The sequence below is a fragment of the Microcaecilia unicolor genome, chromosome 7, assembly GCF_901765095.1.
Source record: "Microcaecilia unicolor chromosome 7, aMicUni1.1, whole genome shotgun sequence".
Classification (NCBI taxonomy): domain Eukaryota; kingdom Metazoa; phylum Chordata; class Amphibia; order Gymnophiona; family Siphonopidae; genus Microcaecilia; species Microcaecilia unicolor.
This window is the reverse complement of record NC_044037.1, coordinates 197,507,449-197,529,614: the sequence shown is the minus strand read 5'-3', so window position 1 is coordinate 197,529,614 and position 22,166 is coordinate 197,507,449. Positions and strand designations below refer to the sequence as shown.

Below are 22,166 nucleotides of genomic sequence, written 5' to 3'. Positions count from 1 at the left end.
CACATGGAAGCGAGAAACAATCTTGGGCAGGAAGGAAGGCACTGTGCGAATAGTCACTCCTGCCTCAGTGAACTGCAGAAAAGGCTCTTGACATGAGAGTGCCTGGAGCTCGGAAACTCTTCTGGCTGAAGTGATAGCCACCAAAAAGACTGCTTTCAACGTCAGGTCTTTCAGAGATGCCCTTGACAAGGGTTCAAAAGGCGGCTTCTGCAATGCTCTTAGCACCAGATTGAGATTCCACGCAGGCACCACTGAGTGCAGAGGAGGGCGCAGGTGATTAACTCCCTTGAGAAAACGTACCACATCTGGCTGCGAAGCCAGGGAAGCACCCTTCAGGCAGCCCCTGAAGCAAGCCAGAGCCGCTACCTGGACTTTAAGGGAACTGAGCGACAGGCCTTTCTCCAGACCTTCTTGCAGGAACGCCAGCACTGAAGAAATCGGAGCAGTGAAGGGAGAAAGACAGCCTGCTTCACACCACGCTGCAAAGGTACGCCAAACCCTGGCGTAAGCAGTAGAAGTAGAGCGCTTCCTCGCTCTCAGCATAGTGGCGATGACCTTGTCCGAGAAGCCCTTCTTCCTCAGACGCTGCCGCTCAATAGCCAGGCCGTAAGACCAAAGGGGGAGGGATCCTCCTTCACCACGGGACCCTGATGCAACAGGCCCTGCTCCACTGGCAGCCGCAGAGGGTCGTCCACTGAGAGCCTGATCAAGTCCGCATACCAGGGACGTCTGGGCCAGTCCGGACCCACCAGGATTATCCGGCCCGGATGCTTTGCCACCCGGTCTAGTACCCTGCCCAACATGGGCCAGGGCGGGAACACATAGAGAAGCTCTTGTGTCGGCCACTGTTGGAGAAGAGCATCTACTCCCAGAGATCGAGGGTCCCGTCCTCTGCTGAAAAAGCGCGGCACTTGGCAATTGGCCGATGACGCCATCAGATCTAGGCTCGGCTGGCCCCAGCGCTTCGTGATGTCCAAGAACGCATGAGCCGATAACTGCCACTCTCCGGGATCCAAGGTATGGCGACTGAGAAAGTCCGCCTTGACATTCATGACTCCGGCAATGTGGGCAGCTGACAGCTGTTCCAGGTTCGCTTCCGCCCACTGGCATAGATTCATGGCTTCCTTGGCTAGAGGGGCGCTCTTGGTACCTCCCTGGCGGTTGACATAGGCCACAGCCGTGGCATTGTCCGACAGGACCCGTACTGGCTTCAACGCCAGTACCGGGAGGAACTCCAAAAGCGCCAACTGAATGGCTCTGAGTTCCAGGAGGTTGATAGACCACTTTGCCTCTGCAGGAGACCAGAGCCCCTGCGCTGTCCTTCCCAAGCAGTGGGCTCCCCAGCCCGTCAAAGAGGCGTCCGTCGTGACGACAATCCACTCCATGGTCACAATAGGCATCCCTGCAGACAACTTATCTGTCTTCAGCCACCAGCTCAGCGCCTTGCGCATTGCTGGGTCCAAGGGATGGCGCACAGCATAATCCTCCGACACCGGAGTCCAGCGCTGCAGCAGAGAGTGTTGTAGTGGTCTCATATGAGCCCTGGCCCAGGGCACTACTTCCATCGTGGCCGTCATAGAGCCCAACAGCTGCACATAGTCCCAAGCCCGAAGCGGAGAGGCTACTAGGAACTGGTCCACCTGAGCCTGAAGTTTGACAATCCGATTGTCCGGCAGGAACACTCTGCCCACTTGGGTGTCGAATCGAACTCCCAGATACTTCAGGGACTGAGTCGGGCGCAGCTGGCTTTTCTCCCAGTTGATGATCCACCCCAGGGAGCTCAAAAGAGCAATCACCCGGTCCACAGCCTTGCCGCACTCTGCATAAGAGGGGGCTCGGATCAACCAGTCGTCCAGATAAGGATGGACTTGAACTCCTTCCTTTCGCAGGAAGGCCGCGATGACCACCATTACTTTGGAGAAGGTCCGCGGAGCAGTAGCCAACCCGAACGGGAGGGCTCTGAACTGGAAGTGTCGGCCCAGGACTGCAAAATGCAGAAAGCGTTGAGGAGGAGGCCAGATGGGAATATGCAAGTACGCTTCCTTGATGTCCAAAGGATGCCAGGAACTCCCCTGCCTTCACTGCCGCTATAACAGAGCGGAGAGTCTCCATGCGAAAGTGCCGAACTTTCAAGGCCCGATTGACCCCTCTGAGGTCGAGGATAGGCTGTACAGAACCTCCTTTCTTTGGTACCACAAAGTAAATGGAGTAACGTCCCTTGCCAAGCTGATTTTCTGGCACCGGAACGACCGCACCCAGGCGGATCAGATTGTCCAAGGTCTGCTGCACTGCCACAGCTTTGACCGGAGACTTGCAGGGAGAGAGTACAAACCCGTCTCTTAAGGGTCGGCAGAACTCTAGCTTGTAGCCGTCTCTGATGACTTCCAGCACCCAAGCGTCTGAAGTTACCCTAGTCCACTCGCCCAGAAACGAGGACAGGCGTCCTCCAATCTGCACTGGGCCATGGACCAGGACCCCGTCATTGGGTACGAGACCCTGGGGGAGGACCGGAGGGCGCACCTCCGGGACGGCGGTCTCTGCGAAAGGAATGCTGCTTGGGGGAGAAATTCCTCTTGAAGGAAGAGGGGGCAGAGGAGCCCGACTTGCCCGGGCGGTACCGACGGGCTTCCTGAAACCGTCCTCTGGAGATACCGGGGCGAGCACTGGCCCGAGCCCTGACCTCTGGTAACCTCTTGCCCTTAGACGTGCCGAGATCGGTCACAATTTTGTATAGCTCGACCCCAAAAAGCAGCTTGCCTTTAAAAGGCAACTTAGCCAGGCGGGACTTAGAGGCGTGGTCAGCAGACCAATGTTTCAGCCAAAGCCACCGCCACGCAGAGACTGTCTGTCTGAGCCATACCTTTAGCCGAGGCTCTCAAGACATCATACAGTAAGTCTGCCAAATAAGCCAAGCCCGATTCCAGGGCCGGCCAATCAGCCCTCAAGGAAGGATCCGAGGGGGAAGCCCGCTGCACAATCGTGAGGCACGCCCTGGCCACATAGGAGCCGCAAACTGAGGCCTGCAAACTTAAGGCAGCCACCTCGAAGGACGACCTTAAGGCCGCCTCCAATCTTCTGTCTTGGGCGTCCTTTAGGGCCGTGCCACCTTCCACCGGCAACGCCGTTTTCTTAGTCACCGCAGTGATTAAAGAATCCATGGTAGGCCAAAGAAAGGCCTCCCGTTCACTTTCAGGCAAAGGATAGAGGCAGGACATAGCCCTAGCCACTTTGAGGCTCGCTTCCGGGACATCCCATTGAGCCGAAATTAAGGTGTGCATGGCATCATGCACGTGGAAGGTTCTAGGCGGGCGCTTCGTCCCCAGCATAATGGCGGAGCCAACAGGGGCTGAGGGAGAGACGTCCTCTGGAGAGGAAATCTTCAAAATGCTCATGGCCTGCACTAACAGGTTGGGCAAATCCTCTGAGCGAAAGATCCGCGCTGCAGAGGGGTCATCCGCTCCATCCGAGCGGGAATCCGTCTCCTCCAAGGAATCCCCAAAGGACCGTTGGGAGAACTCAGATACGCTGCCCTCATCTACATCAGAGGAAACAGAGTCCTCTAAGGCCTGGGAATCCACCCGAGGGCGTTTACTTCCAGGGGCCTCAACCCCTTTATCGGACAAGGGAGAAGGGGCAGCGTTTTGCATAAGGAAGGCCTGATGCAGCAGCAAAATAAACTCGGGGGAGAAACCCCCCAGACTGTGCACTTCAGCAGCCTGGGCCACAGCCCTAGACGCACCCTCAACCGGCGCTCGCAAGAGCGGGGGAGAAACATGCTGCACATCCAAGATGGCGTCCGGCGCGACACTCCGCGAAGGAGCCGCGCGGGAAGAACGGCGCTTAGCTTTAGCCGCTTTTTTGCCGTCACCCAAATCAAGGGCGGCCATGGCATGAACGTCTCCCAGCTCAAGGGCGGCCCAAGAAGAAGCCGTCCGAGCAGAGTGGCCGGCCAAGATGGCGGAGGCGAGTAGCGGGGGATGGGCGTTTATGGCAGGAAAAACTGCCGCACCGGAGGAAGACCCGGGACACTGACCGGCCTCCAAACTGACACCCAACAAGGGGCGAATCAGACTTTAAGACCCCCGCATCCCCGCTAGAAGCGCACACGCGGTCCGGGGAGCGATTCTTCGCGCCCTCGCCCTCCGACGCCATAGGCCACGTGGAGATCGATCGGGGAACCCCCTGCCCGCTATAAAAAGGTAAAAATTACCTGCTTCTCGCTCCGAGCTGTAACGACCTGGTGTCCCAGTGAGTAGCTGCAATAAACGTTTAAATAAACGTCGAAATAAACGCCTTTAAGGACGTCCAAAATTTTTTTTTTTTTTTAAACGGAGCCAGCGGGAGGGGGGAGAAAAGGAGGGACCTGGCGCCACCAGGTTTGCACTTGCTCAAGAAGAGCCCTCAACCCCAGGTACTCAACAAAACCTAAAAATTAGGCTTGGAGACCTAGCCAGAGCTGCTGCTGTGTGTGACCACCACCTGCTGAGATAGAGAACATACTGGGGAGTTTCCGGCAGCACATGACCACATATAGGGAGGCAAAAGGATTGCTCTCTATCTCCACCTGCTGGTAGATGGACACAACCCACCAGTCTATGGATTGATCAGCATGATGATATGGAACAGAGTATTGTCTGTCCATCTGCTAGACAGAGAATACTGGAGGAGAGGCTACTGCACAGGGTACTTACTATATGGCAGCGCTCTGGCGGTCTCACATCTCCACATCCTGGTAGACGGACATAACCCACAAGTCTCTGGATTGATCTGCGGGACGCTATGGAATGATCCCTTCACTCTGTCCTGAAGGTTGCTGCTTCCACAATGGAGGCCACGGACCTCTAGCAGACTATTGCAGAACCATCACCAGTTCAGGTAACAAATAAGGAAATATTCACTTACTTGGCAACCTGTCAAACAAGGGCGTGGGAAGTACTTTCATACTTCTAAATGGGTTTAAGGTGGATATAGTCATTAAATTAGCTATTTATTTTGACAATGGATACAAAAGATGAACAATCAGAGATTGAGGATGGGAGGACCTACATTTTATATAAAGGATTGTGAGTGAAGGACTATTTTGGGTGCATCGCTGGCCCATTTCTGTTGCACCCAGGGAAAGTTAACAATATCTTTTAAGATGTTAATTTTCAATGAATAATAAAGCTTGAGAAATTTCAACATAAGGTGTATTATTCATGTCACAAAATAATGAGCTGCTTAGCATGCATCTGCATGCTTCACAATTCTTTACATATGCTGTGATAAAAAAAATCCTCTATGAAGCTATGTGATTGCCAAATTAACATGCATAGTAAGAGCTTTGGTGCACAGGCCCCTTCGTGTAGGATGAAAACATGAAAAACATATTCATATTCCAAAAGCTAATGAGTATCCTTGAGAGGACAGTTTCAGAAATTATTTCTCATTCAGCTCTTGGCTTATAAGGGAAGCTGAAGCCACCTACACATCCTTTTGTAATGGTAGGGGCATATATAAAAAAAAGGAAAAACTGATGGTGAGTATTCTTGCTCTCCAAAGAAAAGAAAATTTAAACCTATGTCTAATATTGATAATGATGAATAGTAGAAAAATATTTTTTTTCCAGAGAGGTTCATGTTACAATCACCAAAGCACCTCACATATTTTGATAAGTAATTTATGTGAAAGGCACAGAGGTGTATTTATGAATGACCATCCATGTGATTTGACACTTATTCAACAAGATGGACACAAAGAGTAGGACCAATATCCAGCCTGCAGTGGTTAACATTTTTTTTGTTGTTGTTGTTGAACCACTGACTGCCACAGGCTGAATTAGACCTGGATATTCAGTGCTGGACCTAATTCGACTACAAGAGCTGAACAGCCAAGTCTTTGCGGGCAACCAAAAGTTATCTGGATTTGGTCAATATTCAATGCTGGTACCTGGGTATAGGTAGAACTGCTTTTTATGTGGTCCTGCTTGCCTGGTTAGTTATTCGGGCACCTGCACCAAATATCAGTATTACTTGGATAACTTCTGGGTCTGCTTCAACAGTATCCAGAAAGTGCTACAGCGATCAGAGTTAATATTCAGCATTAAGTGCTACTGAATGTGACCACAAAATAATTATAGTTTTGAAGACCTATCTCTTTGACAAAACATACCGCAAGGATCAAAACATACAAATCCCATATACATCATAACAATGCCTCAAGATATTACCCCACGTACTCCACGTCCCCGTACTCTCCCATTCAATATCTACCCACAGATAAAAACTGTCTACCCCATCGCTCACTTGCTATTATTCGATCAGCGTAGTAAGTCCCCTACACCATATCCTTTAGCTTCCACGCCCCAAAGGCGACTGATCTGACCCTGTCTTCCTTTATCTGTTCACAATGTAACCCATAATCGTAATGTAATGTAAGAAACTGTATTTCCATCATTTACAATGTATTGTAAGCCACACTGAGCCTGCAAATAGGTGGGAAAATGTGGGATACAAATGCAACTAAATAAATAAATAAATAAATAAATAAATAAATAAATGCACTTATTACTACTAAAGGAACATACCTTAAAATCTATTCCTCCTACAAATATGCGATTAGGAATTACTGTTCCAAATCTTGGTGCACTCGTTGGATTATTTAATGGAACAGGTGATACTGGGTTGGGAGATGGAGATAAAGAATCTGTTTGCGTCTGGTTGGAGGTTTGCTACAATGGAAAGAAAAATGTTGCATAAAATTTCTATAAAACCAGATCTGCACGTCAACAGATATATTTGCTCTGGTCAATTAAAACATTAAACAGCATATGGATACAGGCTGCTCCTTTTAAAAAGAAACTTAGGGGTCAATATTCAGTGATACTTACCCAGGTAGGGATGGCTCTTACTCAAATAAGTCCTACTCACTGGGTCTATACCTGGATTTTTAGTAGATAATGCTTCTCAAACTCAGCAGCACAGAAGTCTGGGCAAAGCTGGCATTTAAAGGGTAAAGGGTCATGGATTTGATATACCATGGGGCTCATTTTCAAAGCACTTAGCCTTCAAAGTTCCATTGTAACCTATGGAACTTTGTAAGGCTAAGTGCTTTGAAAATACACCTCCATATATACTTGACTATGACTTATAGTTGAGTCTGTACATCTCTCTCCAATCCACCCCCCTCCCACCTCGGTTCGGTAACTGGCATGCCCTTCTTCCCCCTCTCTCCCCAATGAACCAAAATTTTTTTCTTACCAGCAAGCCCGGATGGTGACAGACATGGAAGTAACTGCAAGCAGGGCCAGTCAGGCCTTGAGCATCTGCACATGCTGAAGGCCTGCCACTCCTGAAGAGTAGCTGGCAGGTCTCAATCATGTGCAGATGCTCAAGGTCCTGGACCGGCCTTGCTTACAGTTACTTCCATGTTAGCATCAGCATCCAGGCTTGCCAGTAAGAGAAATGCTGGTCGGTTGGGGGGAGGGGGGAGACAGACGTGCCAGTAACTGTGGGGGACAGGGAGGGAAGACGGAATTATCAGTCACTGCGAGAGGAGGAGGAGGGACAGGGAAAAAGGAGAGAAGTGAGGGTCACCATGGGAGAAGAATGCTTGAATATAAGTCCTCGGCCTATATTTGAGTATATATCTGTATCGCTCCATGCAACCACACCTTGAATGTTGTGTCACCACACCTCAAAAAATATAGTTGAGTTAAAAAAGGTACAGAGAAGGTTGACAAAAATGATAAAGGGGATAAGACTGCCTTACGAGGAAAGGCTAAAGCAGCTAGGGCTCTTCAGCTTGGAGAAAAGACAGCTAAGGGGAGATATGATATAGGTCTGTAAAATAATGACTGGAGTGGAACAGGTCGATGTGAATCGCTTGTTTACTCTTTCCAAAAATATTAGGACTAAGGGGCACGCAATGAAGCTACAAAGTAGTAAATAAAATGAATTGAAGAAAATATTTCTTCACTCAACATGTAATTAAACTCTGGAATTTGTTGGGGAATGTTGGAATATAGAGCTTGTATGTCTAGCGTTACCAAAATGTAATTTTCTTCTGGTTGAATCTGACCTGCTGTCAAAATTTGAAGTAAGTGTGTAGAGTCCTTTAAATACGATGGTATATCCTGTAGACATGGTGGAAGAAAATGATCTAAATATTGTAGCAATGAGGATACTTTTAAGCAACAAGCCCACCAGATGGTTAAAAAGTTTAAACAATGAGGCTATCCTCACAAGGTGATCAAGAACCGTAAAAGAGTTCAAAATGCACACAGGCATTGGTTATTGGCCCCTCAACCTATAGATGTGAGTACTCAAAACTCCTTACAGTGTGTGTTTTACCCTATTTCTCTTATGGCACTAAAATTTCAAAAATCATTCACAAATACTGGCCCATATTGCAGCTTCATTCTCAGTTTGTTGATAGACCTCAGGCATCTTATATGAGGGCTAGAAATATGGGAGAGGTTCTGTCCATTTTCAGGAATATTAGTTCCAAATCCAATCAAGAAGAATGGGGGCACAAGAATTGCTTAAACTGTACATATTGTGCACATGCTATGGATGTAAAATTCATTATTAATCCCTGCACGGGGAAGTGATTTTTTCTGCGAGCCAAGACTAATTGCAACACAGCACAAGTAGCATACATCATTCAATGTCCCTGCCTTAAACGGTATATAGGGCAAACAAAGTGCAAAGTCAAACAATGTATAGGAGAGCACCTCAGTAATTTACGATTGAAGAAAATGGAGGTGCCTTTAGTAGTGCATTGGGTATCTCACAAACATTTAGAATCAGATTTAAAATGCGTCATTTTGTCCCAAGTGCATTTACGAGTGTGTGTGTGGGGGGGGGGGGGGGGGGGGGGGGGAGACATTTCTGCAGTATTAATCCAGATTGTACAAAAATGTATTTTCCAATGGGACACGATGCAACCTAAATGACTCAACAAGGAAACAGAATGGCTAACACAATAAGAATGACACGTTAAACCCAATCCTATATAATAAAACGCACCTCCAACATTCTGAAGCTGACTGCATGGCTGAGGCATTCCTGCTCTCTGTATCCATCTCCTGAATTGACATCACATATTTCCGGGTTTGTCACAAGCAGAAGTGACCAACCACACGAGGTTTCTCGGCTTCAGAATGTTGGAGGTGCATTCTATTAAATAGGATTGGTCAGTTCCTTGAAGCACAGCCAGAGCTCAGCATCCTGCACAGTAAGCTCAGACACCGGGGGGGGGGGGGGGGGGGGGGACTGACACCAGAGAGAGGGAGGGAGGGGGGGGGGGCCTGAAACCAGAGGGGGGTATCTCTGTCACACACACACTCTCTCACACAGTCAATGTCTTTCTCTCTCTCACTCACTGTCTCTCACACACTCTATGTCTCACACTGTATCACATTCACTCTTCATGTGTCACACAGTCACTCACACACTCTCTTGGTCTCATACACTCAGTCTCACAGAGAGTCTGTGTCTCACACACACACTCTATCTGTGTGAAACACTCTCTCTCTCACACACTGTGTCTCACATATGCACTTGCCCACACTCTCACTCACACACACACTCACACCCAGACTCACTCTCCCTCTCTCACACACTTGCACATTCACTCTCTCTCTCTCACACAGTCACTCTCACATACACTCTATCAAACATACACAGTCCGAGGAAAACCTTGCTAGCGCCCGTTTCATTTGTGTCAGAAACGGGCCTTTTTTATTAGTTGTGATTTAAGAAGCCAGCTTCAGGGCATGCGCTAGGTTTCTGAATGCAGGGAGGAACTTGACACTGTTTCGCTACCCGGTAAGACCACAAGAGATATATTTGAAATGTTTATTTGTTAGGTTATTACAAGACATTATGGAAAATGAAGATTTGAAATAATACATTATTTAGAAGGACAAATCAGAAGGAACGGGAGTAATAACATGCTGGTTTTCTGTGGTTTTAGCTTTGAAAATATGTTCCCCTGAAGACGCCGTCACGGTGAAATGTGGCTCCACTTTGGGAACAACAATGGGGATATGAACTTGGTTTTAAAACACTTTGAGCACTGACATTTGGGTGTTAATTAATCAGCAGCAGTACTGGCCTGAATTATCTACAAGATAAATGTTATTTTCATCTGAATTTTCCCATAAAGGAGCATGCAAGCAGGTTCAGTGCTATGATGGTTTAGGGTTGTTGTGCCTTAAGATGTCACCGTGCACTATGGTAAATTGGCAGACCACATACTGAGCACTGCATATTTAAAAAGAAAAAAAAATTTTGTTATGAATTGAAGTTCATGAGTGGTGTGAATGGTATACTAGAGTTAAAATTTAATGCCAAGAAGTTTAGAGTGATGAACTTGGAGTGCAGAAACCCAAAAGAGAGATACCGAATAGGAGGGGAGAGATTAGTAAGCTCGACTCAGGAGAGAGACCTTGAGGTGTCAGAGGATATGAAGATGAAGAAACAATGTGACAAGGCGACGGCCGTGGCCAGAAGGAAGCTAGCCTGCGTAGAGAGGGGTATAACCAGCAGAAGAAAGGTGTTGATGCCCCTCTACAAGTCATTGGTGAGACCCCACTTAGAGTACTGTGTTCAGTTTTGGAGGCCTTATCTTGCTAAACATGTAAAAAGACTGGAAGCGGTGCAAAGAAAAGGTACAAAAATGGTATGGGATTTGTGTTGCAAATCGTACAAGGAGAGACTTGCCGACCTGTACATGTATACCTTGGAGGAAAGGAAAGACAGGGGTGACATGATACAGATGTTCAAAATTTTGAACAGTATTAATCCGCGAACAAACTTTTTCCGTAGACGGGACGGTGGTAGAACTAGAGGATATGAATTGAGATTGAAGGGGGGCAGACTCGGGAGTACTGTCGAGAAGTATTTTTTCACGGAAAGGGTGGCAAATATGTGGAATGCCCTCCTAAGGGAGGTGGTGGAGATGGAAACGGTAATGGAACTCAAACATGCGTGGGATAAACACAAAGGAATCCTGTTTAGAAGGAACGAATCCACAGAATCTTAGCGGAGATTGGGTGGCAACGCCAGTAACTGGTAAGCAAAACCAGTGCTGGGCAGACTTCTACGGTCTATGCCCTGATTGTAACTGAATAGATATGGATGGGCTGGAGTGTTTAAGGGGCTTCGACGTTAGCTTCAGAACTTTTAGTACAAGAACTGTGCAGGGCAGACTTCTACGGTCCGTGCCCTGAGAATGGCAAGGACAAATCAAACTTGGGTATACATATAATCAGGATTTCGGACGAATCACAGCACCAAAACTGTACTACTGTCAGCAATGAACTCATTCAAACAAGCAACTGGGACTGCTAACAACATCCTCCTCCTGCAATTCGACATGTCCGGTGCCTTTGACATGGTTAACCATGATATACTAATACATATACTAGAATACTTCGGAGTAGGAGGCACTGTTCTCAAATGGTTCAAAGGATTCCTGACCACAAGATCATACCAAGTAACAACGAACGCGGACAGATCACCACCTTGGATACCCGAGTGCGGAGTCCCCCAGGGATCCCCTCTCTCACCAACATTATTCAACCTAATGATGATACCTCTAGCCAAGCTACTAGCCGATCAAAATCTCAACCCCTACATTTGTGCAGATGAGGTCACAATTTACATCCCATTCAAACATGATCTAAATGAAACCACCAACAAGATCAACCAAAGCCTCCAAACAAAGCACACCTGGGCAGATGCATTCCAACTGAAACTTAACGCAGAAAAAACACAATGCCTTGTACTCACCTCACAACATAACACAAAAAACTTAAACACCATAATCACACCATACTGTTCCCTTCCAGTCTCACAAAATTTGAAAATTCTTGGAGTTACCACTGATCGAAACCTCACTCTTGACACCCACGTGAAAAACACGACGAAAAAGATGTTCTACACCATGTGGAAACTTAAAAGAGTGAAACCTTTCTTCCCGAGATACATCTTACGTACCCTAGTACAGTCAATGTTAATAAGTCATCTGGACTACTACAATGCACTGTACGCCAGATGCAAAGAACAGACAATCAAAAAACTCCAAACCACACAGAATACGGCCGCCAGACTCATATTTGGAAAAACTAAATATGAAAGTGCAAAACCACTAAGAGAGAAACTTCACTGGCTCCCACTTAAGGAACGCATCGCGTTCAAGATCTGCACGACTGTACACAAAATCATTCATGCAGACGCCCCAACTTACATGCAAAACCTCGTGGACCTACCTCCCAGAAACACCACAAGATTATCCCGCAAATTTCTTGACTTGCACTACCCAAGCTGCAAAGGACTGAAGTACAAATAGATGCATGCCACTACCTTCTCATACATGAGCACGCATTTATGGAATGCATTACCCACAGACTTGAAAGCAATCAACGAAACGACTATCTTTCGAAAATCTCTGCAAACATTCTTCTTCAACAAGGCCTACAATGAGAACCTATAACCCACTAAGTCACCTCACTAACTCACTCAATTATGAAAGCCTACCATCCTCAGCTACCCTAATCATTCTCTTCCTTCTTCCCTTTCTTGATCGCCACACATCACTAACTGTATCTGATATCCTGATATGACAATGTTAAATCTATGTAAGCTACATTGAGCCTGCAAATAGGTGGGAGAATGTGGGATACAAATGCAATAAATAAATAAAATAAAAATATAAAGAATCATATACCATGTAAAATGAGTTTATCTTGTTCGGCAGACAGGATGGACCGTTCAGGTCTTTATTTGCCATCATTTACTATGTTACTATGGTATTCTGTAATGGGCACTCAAAGATGAGTGCCCATTAGAAAATAGCACTGACTGCCGATTCAGCACCCAAATTTGGGTGACAGGTCTTACGCCGTTGAAACCATGTAGTTCCCAGTGTCCAATTTGGGAACACATCCCCGGTATTCTAACACTGCGCACAAATTTTAGAAATGCCCCTCACATGGCCATGCCTCTGTCTGAGCTGCACGCTATGGGATTTGAGCACACATTGTTATAGAAAAGCAATAGTACGTGTGCCCAAATTCAAATTGGTGCCAATTAGAGACACTAATTGACTCAGCCAATTTAGTTGGGTGCACATCTTGGATCAATGCCCAAATATTGGTGCCTCATTTCAGGTGCCATATATAAAATCTAGGGGTAAAATGCCAAAGCCCATTTTATACCTATGGGCTTTTAGCATTTAACGCACGATAAGGAGAAATTAGATCTTACCTGCTAATTTGCTTTCCTTTAGTCCCTCCGGACCGGACCAGGATTGAACTGATGGGTTGCGCTCACCTTCCAGCAGGTGGAGACTGAGAAAAAACTGTGACTCCAGAGAGCCAATAAGAGCCCTGATCATGTGACCCTAGCCTCAGTATTTGACTAACAAAGCAGGAAAGAAAGAAAGAAAGAAAGTCCTTCTGTGCCTTATGAATCATAGCAGCCACAAAGCACCCGGCAATGTCAGGTATCAGAGCTCACCAGCAACTCTCACCAGAGAAGTGGTATGGCCCGGTTTGTATTAGAGCTCACCAGCAACTCTCACCAGAGAAGTGGTATGGCTCACTTGTATTATAGCTCACCAACAACTCTCACCAGAGAAGTGGTATGGCTCACTTAAAGTTTCACCTATATATATACCAGTAACTGTGGACCCCAGCAACTCTCACCAGAGGAGTGGTATGTCCCTCCTATAGTAAAACTCACTACTACTACTACTACTATTTAGCATTTCTATAGCGCTACAAGGCATACGCAGCGCTGCACAAACATAGAAGAAAGACAGTCCCTGCTCAAAGAGCTTACAATCTAATAGACAAAAAATAAATAAAGTAAGCAAATCAAATCAATTAATGTGAACGGGAAGGAAAAGAGGAGGGTAGGTGGAGGCGAGTGGTTACAAGTGGTTACGAGTCAAAAGCAATGTTAAAGAGGTGGGCTTTCAGTCTAGATTCAAAGGTGGCCAAGGATGGGGCAAGACGTAGGGGCTCAGGAAGTTTATTCCAGGCGTAGGCGTAGGGTGCAGCGAGACAGAAGGCGCGAAGTCTGGAGTTGGCAGTAGTGGAGAAGGGAACAGATAAGAAGGATTTATCCATGGAGCGGAGTGCACGGGAAGGAGTATAGGGAAGGACGAGTGTGGAGAGATACTGGGGAGCAGCAGAGTGAGTACATTTATAGGTTAGTAGAGAAGTGGTATGGCTCACTTGTATTATAGCTCAAGAGCAACTCCCACCACAGAAGTGGTATTGCTCACTTGTAATATAGCTCACCAACAACTCTCACCAGAGAAGTGGTATGACTCACTTAAAGTTTCACCTATATATATACCAGCAACTGTGGACCCCAGCAACTCTCACCAGAGGAGTGGTATGTCCCTCCTATAGTAAAACTCACCAGCGACTCCTACCAGAGAAGTGGAATTTGTCACTTGAATTAGAACTCACCAGCAACTCTCAGCAGAGAAGTGGTAAGGCCCTCTTAAAGTTCTATATATATACTAGCATCTGTTCTGTTTTGTTTTTAATATTCCGCTGAAAAAGTGACAAAACATGGGAGCGGCCTGGTCCGGTCCGGTGGGACTAAAGGAACGCAAATTAGCAGGTAAGATCTAATTTCTCCTTCCTTAGCGTCCCTCTGGACGGCCAGGATTGAACTGATGGGAAGTACCAAAGCAGTAATCTTACAGGAGGGACCCTATCAAACCCGATGCGAATACTGGAGTTGCAAAGACCGCCTACTGGCGACAATGACCATCTAGTGTATAAAAGTACTCTGAGGGCCCAGAGAAAATCATTCTGCCAAGGAACAACCGATTATCAAGTTGTGGAATGTGTTTTAGCCCTTACTGTAACTGTACCCCCGAAGAGAAGACAATTAGAAGTCCTGATTTCTTAACAATTGAGAAAGATGAAAAAACATGAAACTCCGGTAGACAGAAAAAGAAGGGACCAAAAGAAAAAACAACTGCAACCTGCAGGTAAAGAAAAGAGAGAGAGAACATCCGTTATCCAACAGAGAGAGACGTGGCTCGAAGACGCAACCACAGCATAGTAACAAATACTGAAGCATCAAATCCTGACTTAGCTCAGCAAGGCCATAGAAGAGCCAAACCATAAGGCAAAAAAGAAACCTGATCTGGATGAAAGATGGGAGTTTGGAACAGCAGGGCCCTGCAAACATGAAGATGTAGAGAAGACGCCAAGAAAGATGCTGAAGATCCGCATATCACAGACCGCAGGACCTATATGGAGCTGCCAGATCTACCGGATCCCCATGTGTCTCGATGTCTTGAAAAAGACAAGCTAAGAGAAAAATGGAGGAAAGAGATAGAGAAGACTACTGCCACAAGAGGGCATCTCCCCCTGCCGCTGACTACACTTTTCAGGGAGAGACCAAGCAAGGAACTTGTGACGACAGAGCGAAAGCAAAAGGTCTAGAATTGAAGCGTCCCATTACGGTACTATCAGCTGACAACGCTCAGAAAGTAAGAGTCCATTCCCCTGGAACTAGGGTGAAATAAAAGAGAAAAATGCTCTTAATTAATCTTTTTTTTTTTTTAATCCGCCACATGGAAAGGTGAAAGTGGCAGTAAGGCGAAAACCTACCCATGCTAAAAGACTCGTCTTCTGCCATGTGAAGAGTAGATTCTACATTCTTCTTTGAGAAGAGACATAGGCTACTGCCAAGGAATTGTCCGACAGACTCTCAACTCCTCGCTATCCAGAAGGGAAAGAAACTCCTCTAGAGCTAAAGTATGCAAATTTCCAAGAAATGGAAGGACTGACAAGCTGCCAAAGGAGACCACTGAAAACGGGGTAGCCTGCCTAACCAACGGGCACCCCAGCCACAGAAACTGAGAAGGGACGATAAAAACTGTCCACTGTGTATATTCTACAAACATACCTGCAGTGACGATGTTTAATCTCAACCTGCAGAACAGAGTGCTGCACTACTGAGAATACAGAGACTATCTCAGCTGAAGGGATGCATCCGAGAGGAATATCCGGATATGAGAGAATATCAGAGAAACGTCAAGAAAAGTATAGCCCAGGAAAGAACTCCAAAAGTCGCTGTCATGGACGGTAACCTGAATATAATGTTGAACATAAAGAATGCGACCTAGAAGCACCTTTAGCAGCCAGCCTAAGAACTGGCAAAAAAAAAATATTGTCCCGCTCGGTCTAAGACCTGCCAACTCTCTTGATAATAAGTTTCCCTGATTGGCCGGCCATCTAGATACTGGAAAGTAGAATTCCCTCTTCCAAAAGAGCCACTGCCACCAGTACGAAAAGTTGGGCGACAGCAGGAGGGACTGTTGCGATATCCAACGGCAGAGCCTGAAATGGAAAAATGGTGTCCCAGAATCTCAAATCGCACAAAACGTTTGGAAACCGGTCCAGAAAGGAATATGTAGATAATCTACCAGCAGATCTAAGGATATTAAAAAAAAACAGTGCCCTGCACCTACCAGTAGGACATCTTCAAATGTCTCCATACGAAAAACGTGTGACATTGAGACTGGGGTTGAGTACCTTGAAAACAAACAAAACAGGATGCCTACAAAGCCAAAAACTTGAAGGTCCAAGAACTGCCAAAAAACAAAATATAGGATGATTGCAAAGCAAAAAGCTTGAGGGTGCAGGAGCCGCCGTAGATAAGCTTTTGCCAAACATTGTCCTGCACGAAGTGTCACTATAATGGATCGAAAGTTCTTGTGACAAAGTTTTGATACTGTGAGAGCGCGAGAGACGGTCTTGAGATTCCCAATAGACTGAAGGAAAACTCCTGCTTGGGAACTAGAAAGTAAAATTGAACTCTTGACGAATGGAGCAAGGAAATGGCCAAAGGGCCAAGAGCCTCTATAAAGTCTCCCTTACCTCACCTGAATTGCCATGAGAGCGATAGGGAGACTGTAGAAAGACATGTGAGAGAAGCTTAGCGAAGAGAAAGCATAAATATCTCGAATAACGTGCCAGAAGCAGTGGTCAGAGGAACTATGACCGTAACTGAGCTGCAGAAAAACAAAAACAGAAATCCTGAGCTATCAAATCTCACATGCAACACTAGGTCCCTAGGCCAGTGCCCAGATACGAACAGAAAAAATGATGTATACAAAAACTGCCATGTAATTAGCATTTCATCCCCTAAAGCTAAAGAGGGAAGAAAAAACAGTCGATAACTATGCACCCATAGAAGATATGTCATACCCGAGAAGAAGGTATAGAACATTCTGCTACAGAATTATCTGTAGTCCCAGATGAATTGGCAGCCACTGTAGATGCACTAAATAGCCATCAGACACATGTTATCTGAAGAAAGAAACGCCTCAAAGTGAGATACATACCAGGCAGTCCACAGCTGAAGATGCTGCCCCTGCAAGGAGACCACCAGTGGCTTTTGCGCTAGAGACTAAACCTGAGAGTGCTAGAACTGAAGCTATATGAGTTAACATACCTGGGCATTATTCATATTTACTTATTATTGATTTGCTTGTTTGTTTATTCATTTTTTTCAATGTCGCTGCTGCAGAGAAAATAATACGCGACTGTAACCATGTCTGGAAAAGGAAAAAATTCTACACATACAGAAAGAATTAAAATCATGGAACAACCTCCACACTGGAGACCCACAGACAAAAATTACCATAGCTTACAGAGCAACAAACATCAAACAAATTGTACAAATGCTGTGCATAAAGGCGAAAGCAAGCAAACCTTCCAAGTAAAAAGTAGATTGCATAAAATAGAGTAATAGCACCGTGGACTAACCCTGGGCGAACCATGAATCCACTTGTGGAGCTCAAATCCATAGCTGAACATCTTTTACCCTGGAATGGCGACACTATTACAGGCCATTGTAAGCCCCATTGGGCCTGCAAATAGGTGGGAAAATGTGGGATACAAGTGCCATCAATAAACGTGAGTGACCTTTGAGAAAAGAAAAAACCCTGGATGACTCCCCTGAAAACTGCAGCCTCAAGGATGTAGTTCTTGTTCGAAAATGTGTGGGATATGCGGCGAAGTCAGGGAAAAAAATTCTCCTCTCCTGCGATTCAACAGACTACAGCCAAAAACACTACCTCCGTTCCGTTCTGCACAGTAGAAAAATCAGAAAAAATGGCGCCGCGGAGGAGCTACAGCTGCGGGGAAAATAATGGCGGCCTTCCCGCCAAAATTTAAAAAATGAGACACTAAAAACAGACGCGACGGACCGGGCCAACAAAGCAGGAAGAAATCGCTGATGCCCTACGAAGCAGAGGGACCGAAGAAAAGTCTAACTGCGTACATGAACGATCCAAAAAGACTTACACGCCGGCGCTGACCAAAACATGCTATAGCCTCCCCTGCATGGCGGAGCTCTCGCTTCGCGCCTTTTTTTAAACAAACCGTCGCCCGCTGCCCAAAAACGCGAGGAAACGGAGTAAGAACTTCTGAGGAAGAAAATGCTCCTTAAAGTCCCGGTCACTGTGTCATTTTCCTCTGGGTTTTTTTTTTAAACCAGCTGAGCTAGAAAAGGAAAACGTGCTCAAGAGTAATAGGCAATAACAGAGCTGTCTGCTCGTTAGCAGCCTGGGTTTTAACAGCTGAACTTGCTCGTTAACAGTCTGGGGAAAGAAAGAACTCCCTCTTTTAATGTCCTTTAAAGTAAAAGTGGCTGCCTCTCCCAAATGCAATACACCTTTCTAAGCAAAGGGTAGCCCTTATTGTTAGCAGCCTGGGTTTGAACAGCTGAACTTGCTCCTTAACAGTCTGGGAAAGAAAGAACTCCCTCTTTTAATTTCCTTTAAAGTAAAAGTGGCTGCCTCTCCCAAAGGCAATACACCTTTCTAAGCAAAGGGTAGCCCTTCCCAGCTAAGTATGGGAGATGGGGAGGAAGGGGGGAGGGACTCGGGGCACCCGAGTGTAACACCCCCGAGGCTGGACAAGAAAGAAAGAAAAGAAATACCTATCTGTCCAGGCTCTTACTGAGATTCCCCATGCACAGAAGAACTATTATCATTAGCAATAATACTATTAGCTTCTTAAAGAGAAAAAGAGAGACTAATGTGCTCACTTCCTACCTGCTGGGAGACTGAGAAAATACTGGGGCTAGGGTCACATGATCAGGGCTCTTATTGGCTCTCTGGAGTCACAGTTTTTTCTCAGTCTCCACCTGCTGGAAGGCGAGCACAACTCAACTCATCAGTTCAATCCTGGTCCGGTCCGGAGGGATGCTAAGGAATTTCCTTAATGCATGTTAAAGGCCATAATGCTCCTCGATGAATTCCCCCTGAGGCTCATAAATCTAAGCAAATTAATGTTAGGCCTAAATTAGGCCTAAATTTATAAGCATATTTATAAGTCTAGTCCTGACAATCAGTTCTAGAAATCCTCTCTTTCCTCACATTAAATCCACCCTCATCAATACCCACTTTTTATGCTCCTAAATTTAACTTTAGTGACATTTTCTGTATAAAATTAGTTACTCAGTCCTAGTAAATTTTCAAAGAAGCAAAAATAACTCTCAAAGTTAGGAGCATTGTCCTTTGAATGTTGCACCCTTTGGCGCTCATTTTCAAAGTAGATGGACACCTCAAAATGGACAAACAAATGTTCCATCTGCCAAAAACATCCAAATCACATCTTTCGAAAGGCAGAATTTGGACATTTTGCACTGCAGTTTGTCCAAAGGCATGTTTTGGGTGGAACTAGGGTGGGTCCAAAAATAGGATGTCTTTCAGCAATGATGAAATGGGAAGAAATATCCAAGTCTAAAAAGGACTTTTTATCTAGACCTGTTTCAATCATGTCCAGTGTTTAAAAGAGGTGCCCTGATTGAGCTTCCAACCACTGGTGGGATGAAGGCATGACCCCTCCTTAATCTCCCAGTGGCTACTGACTCTCTTCCACCACACTAAGAATGAAAGTGACAGCAGATACCAGACTCTATGGTCATTCCTGACAGAGCAGCAAGCAACTGTAAGTAGCCTAGTAGTAGTGAACTTTAAACAACAGCACTCAGGTGTAACTCTCACTTTAACTCTTATTTCTCTACAAATATTTGAGCCCTCCTGGAGCACAGAAATACCTACTGCACTTGAATTTATAAAGACAACTGCAAAGGATGATGGTTATTCGTAGCACTGTATCTTTAGGTACAGAAGGTGTTTAGCTTCTGTACCTAGGAGGAGTAGCCCAGTGGTTAGTGCAGTGGACTTTGATCCGGGGGAACTGAGTTCAATTCTCACTGCAGCTCCTTGTGACTCTGGGCAAGTCACTTAACCCTCTGTTGCCCCTGGTACAAAATAAGTACCTGAATATATGTAAACCGCTTTGAAAGTAGTTGCAAAAACTTCAGAAAGGCGATATATCAAGTCCCATTTCCCTTCCCTAGCTGTTCCTGGAAGGCTCACAATAACATATAATGGAATTAAGATGGGATTTGTACCTGGGTCCCATTGTTTAAAGCACACTAGAGGGGGAGTGGCCAAAATGGCCGCACAAATCTCAAGTGGCGAGTCGGGTTTTTCCTTGGCTGGTGTGTTATTTCCATTTGACTTTGTTCCTGTGGACCTTTTGATATGCCACACACTAAAAGATGGTTAGGGCCGTTCCCACGCTGACCCAAACAACTTTCCAACGTCAGTTGAGGATAAACCAGTTCACTATTAGGACATCTGTTTCCGAAGAGAGAGTTCCTGCTGGAAGGCAGCACGATGGAGCAGCAGCCCCGTTGGGATATATCACATCATCCTTTCTACTCTGGAGCCCAACAATCCACTGTGTTCAGCATCGTCACTGGAACAGTTTGTAGATCCAGGAAGTCCAAAATCTGCAGCAACCCAAGCCTCAAGCACAGTTGGGATTCTGAGAGACACCACTCAGGACTACAACCATGGAAACCGCTGGCGCCTCCTGCGGTGATTACAATGGAATGTCTTTGGAAGCTGCTCCAGGACCTAAGCTACTGTTTCAGAATCAACATGGGAGGTAACTTCCTTAATTACTGACGCTGATACTGTAGCTGAAACTGTGAAAGGTTTAAAAAGCCCATTCGAGCCAGCTCCAACAAATTCAAAATAATATTAAGACTCTTCAGGACTTTCAAGCTGTGGTGGTTAAGGATAAGCTGTTTACCCAGAAGAAGATTGAGCAAATAAAGAACTTTAATAGGAGGCTTAATCTCCACTTGCTGAATTTTCCAAAGTCTCCTGAATTGCTCCCCCCCCCCCCCTCCACTTTGATCTCTTCAAGAAATATCTCTTTGAGGTTTAGGATATAGTATTTGCCCACCGTCTCTAAAAATGCTAAAGGCTAATCGGGGAGGGAGGCCAGTCTATGCAATTAAACATGAAAAATATTTCTACAATCCTGGAAAATTCCTAATCAGAGATTCCTCAGTGTGCTACATTTCCGGTTGTTTTTGTTTTTGAACAAGACTTGAATGCTGTTATGAAGCTTTTCTAGCTTTACAGCAAGAGACTAACCCCCCATTTACTAAGCCGTGCTAGGGGCTGCCATGTGCTAATGCCCACACAACCCATTCACTTTGAATGGGCTGTTGGCATTGCCATGTGGCATCGTAAACAGGAGGGCAAGAATCTTGTTGCAACATTTCTTTTGGCCTACCCTTGCAAATGTTTGGTCAGACTAAGATGGACTACATACGTATTTTTTGTGCCTCAGCAGCTTAACCCCTCCTGTTTACAAAAGCCGTGTTAGCAACTGCCACACGGCTGAAAATAGGGCACAAAATTAGGAACTAAGCCCTCTTTGAATAATGGGCCTGTTTATCCACTTGTGACAAGAAACTCAGAGAAAAGAAACAGAATAAATTACATCACAAGAATATCGTTAACCCTTCCTTAGACCACTAAAACTTGGTAAAGTTACAGGAAAAATAAGGAGAATATATTAAGAAAAGAAAATACAAAGAAAAGCCCAAGCCTGACTAATATCTGCTGTTAATCTTAGAATCACTAACATCAAACTGATACAACACCTCTAGATTAAAGGAAGATGTTCTGGCATAAAGAAAACATATTTCACACCAAAATATCGTACAATACACTTGCATGGATATGCCAACAGAAACGTCGCACCCAGAGTTTTAACTCCATCTCTCATATCCAAGAAAGACTTATGCCTCTTGTGTGGTTTTAGT

At 45.7% G+C, this 22,166-nt stretch overlaps 1 protein-coding gene across 1 annotated transcript in view; it reads right to left on the bottom strand.

Moving 5' to 3' along the window:
* Positions 1-22,166, bottom strand: part of BOLL (boule homolog, RNA binding protein) — a 420,709-nt gene that overhangs the window by 392,167 nt on the left and 6,376 nt on the right. Inside the window, exon 2 of the mRNA XM_030210355.1 lies at positions 6,566-6,709. Within this exon, the coding sequence (XP_030066215.1) occupies positions 6,566-6,709 (144 nt within the window). The remainder of the gene's footprint in view (positions 1-6,565; positions 6,710-22,166) is intronic.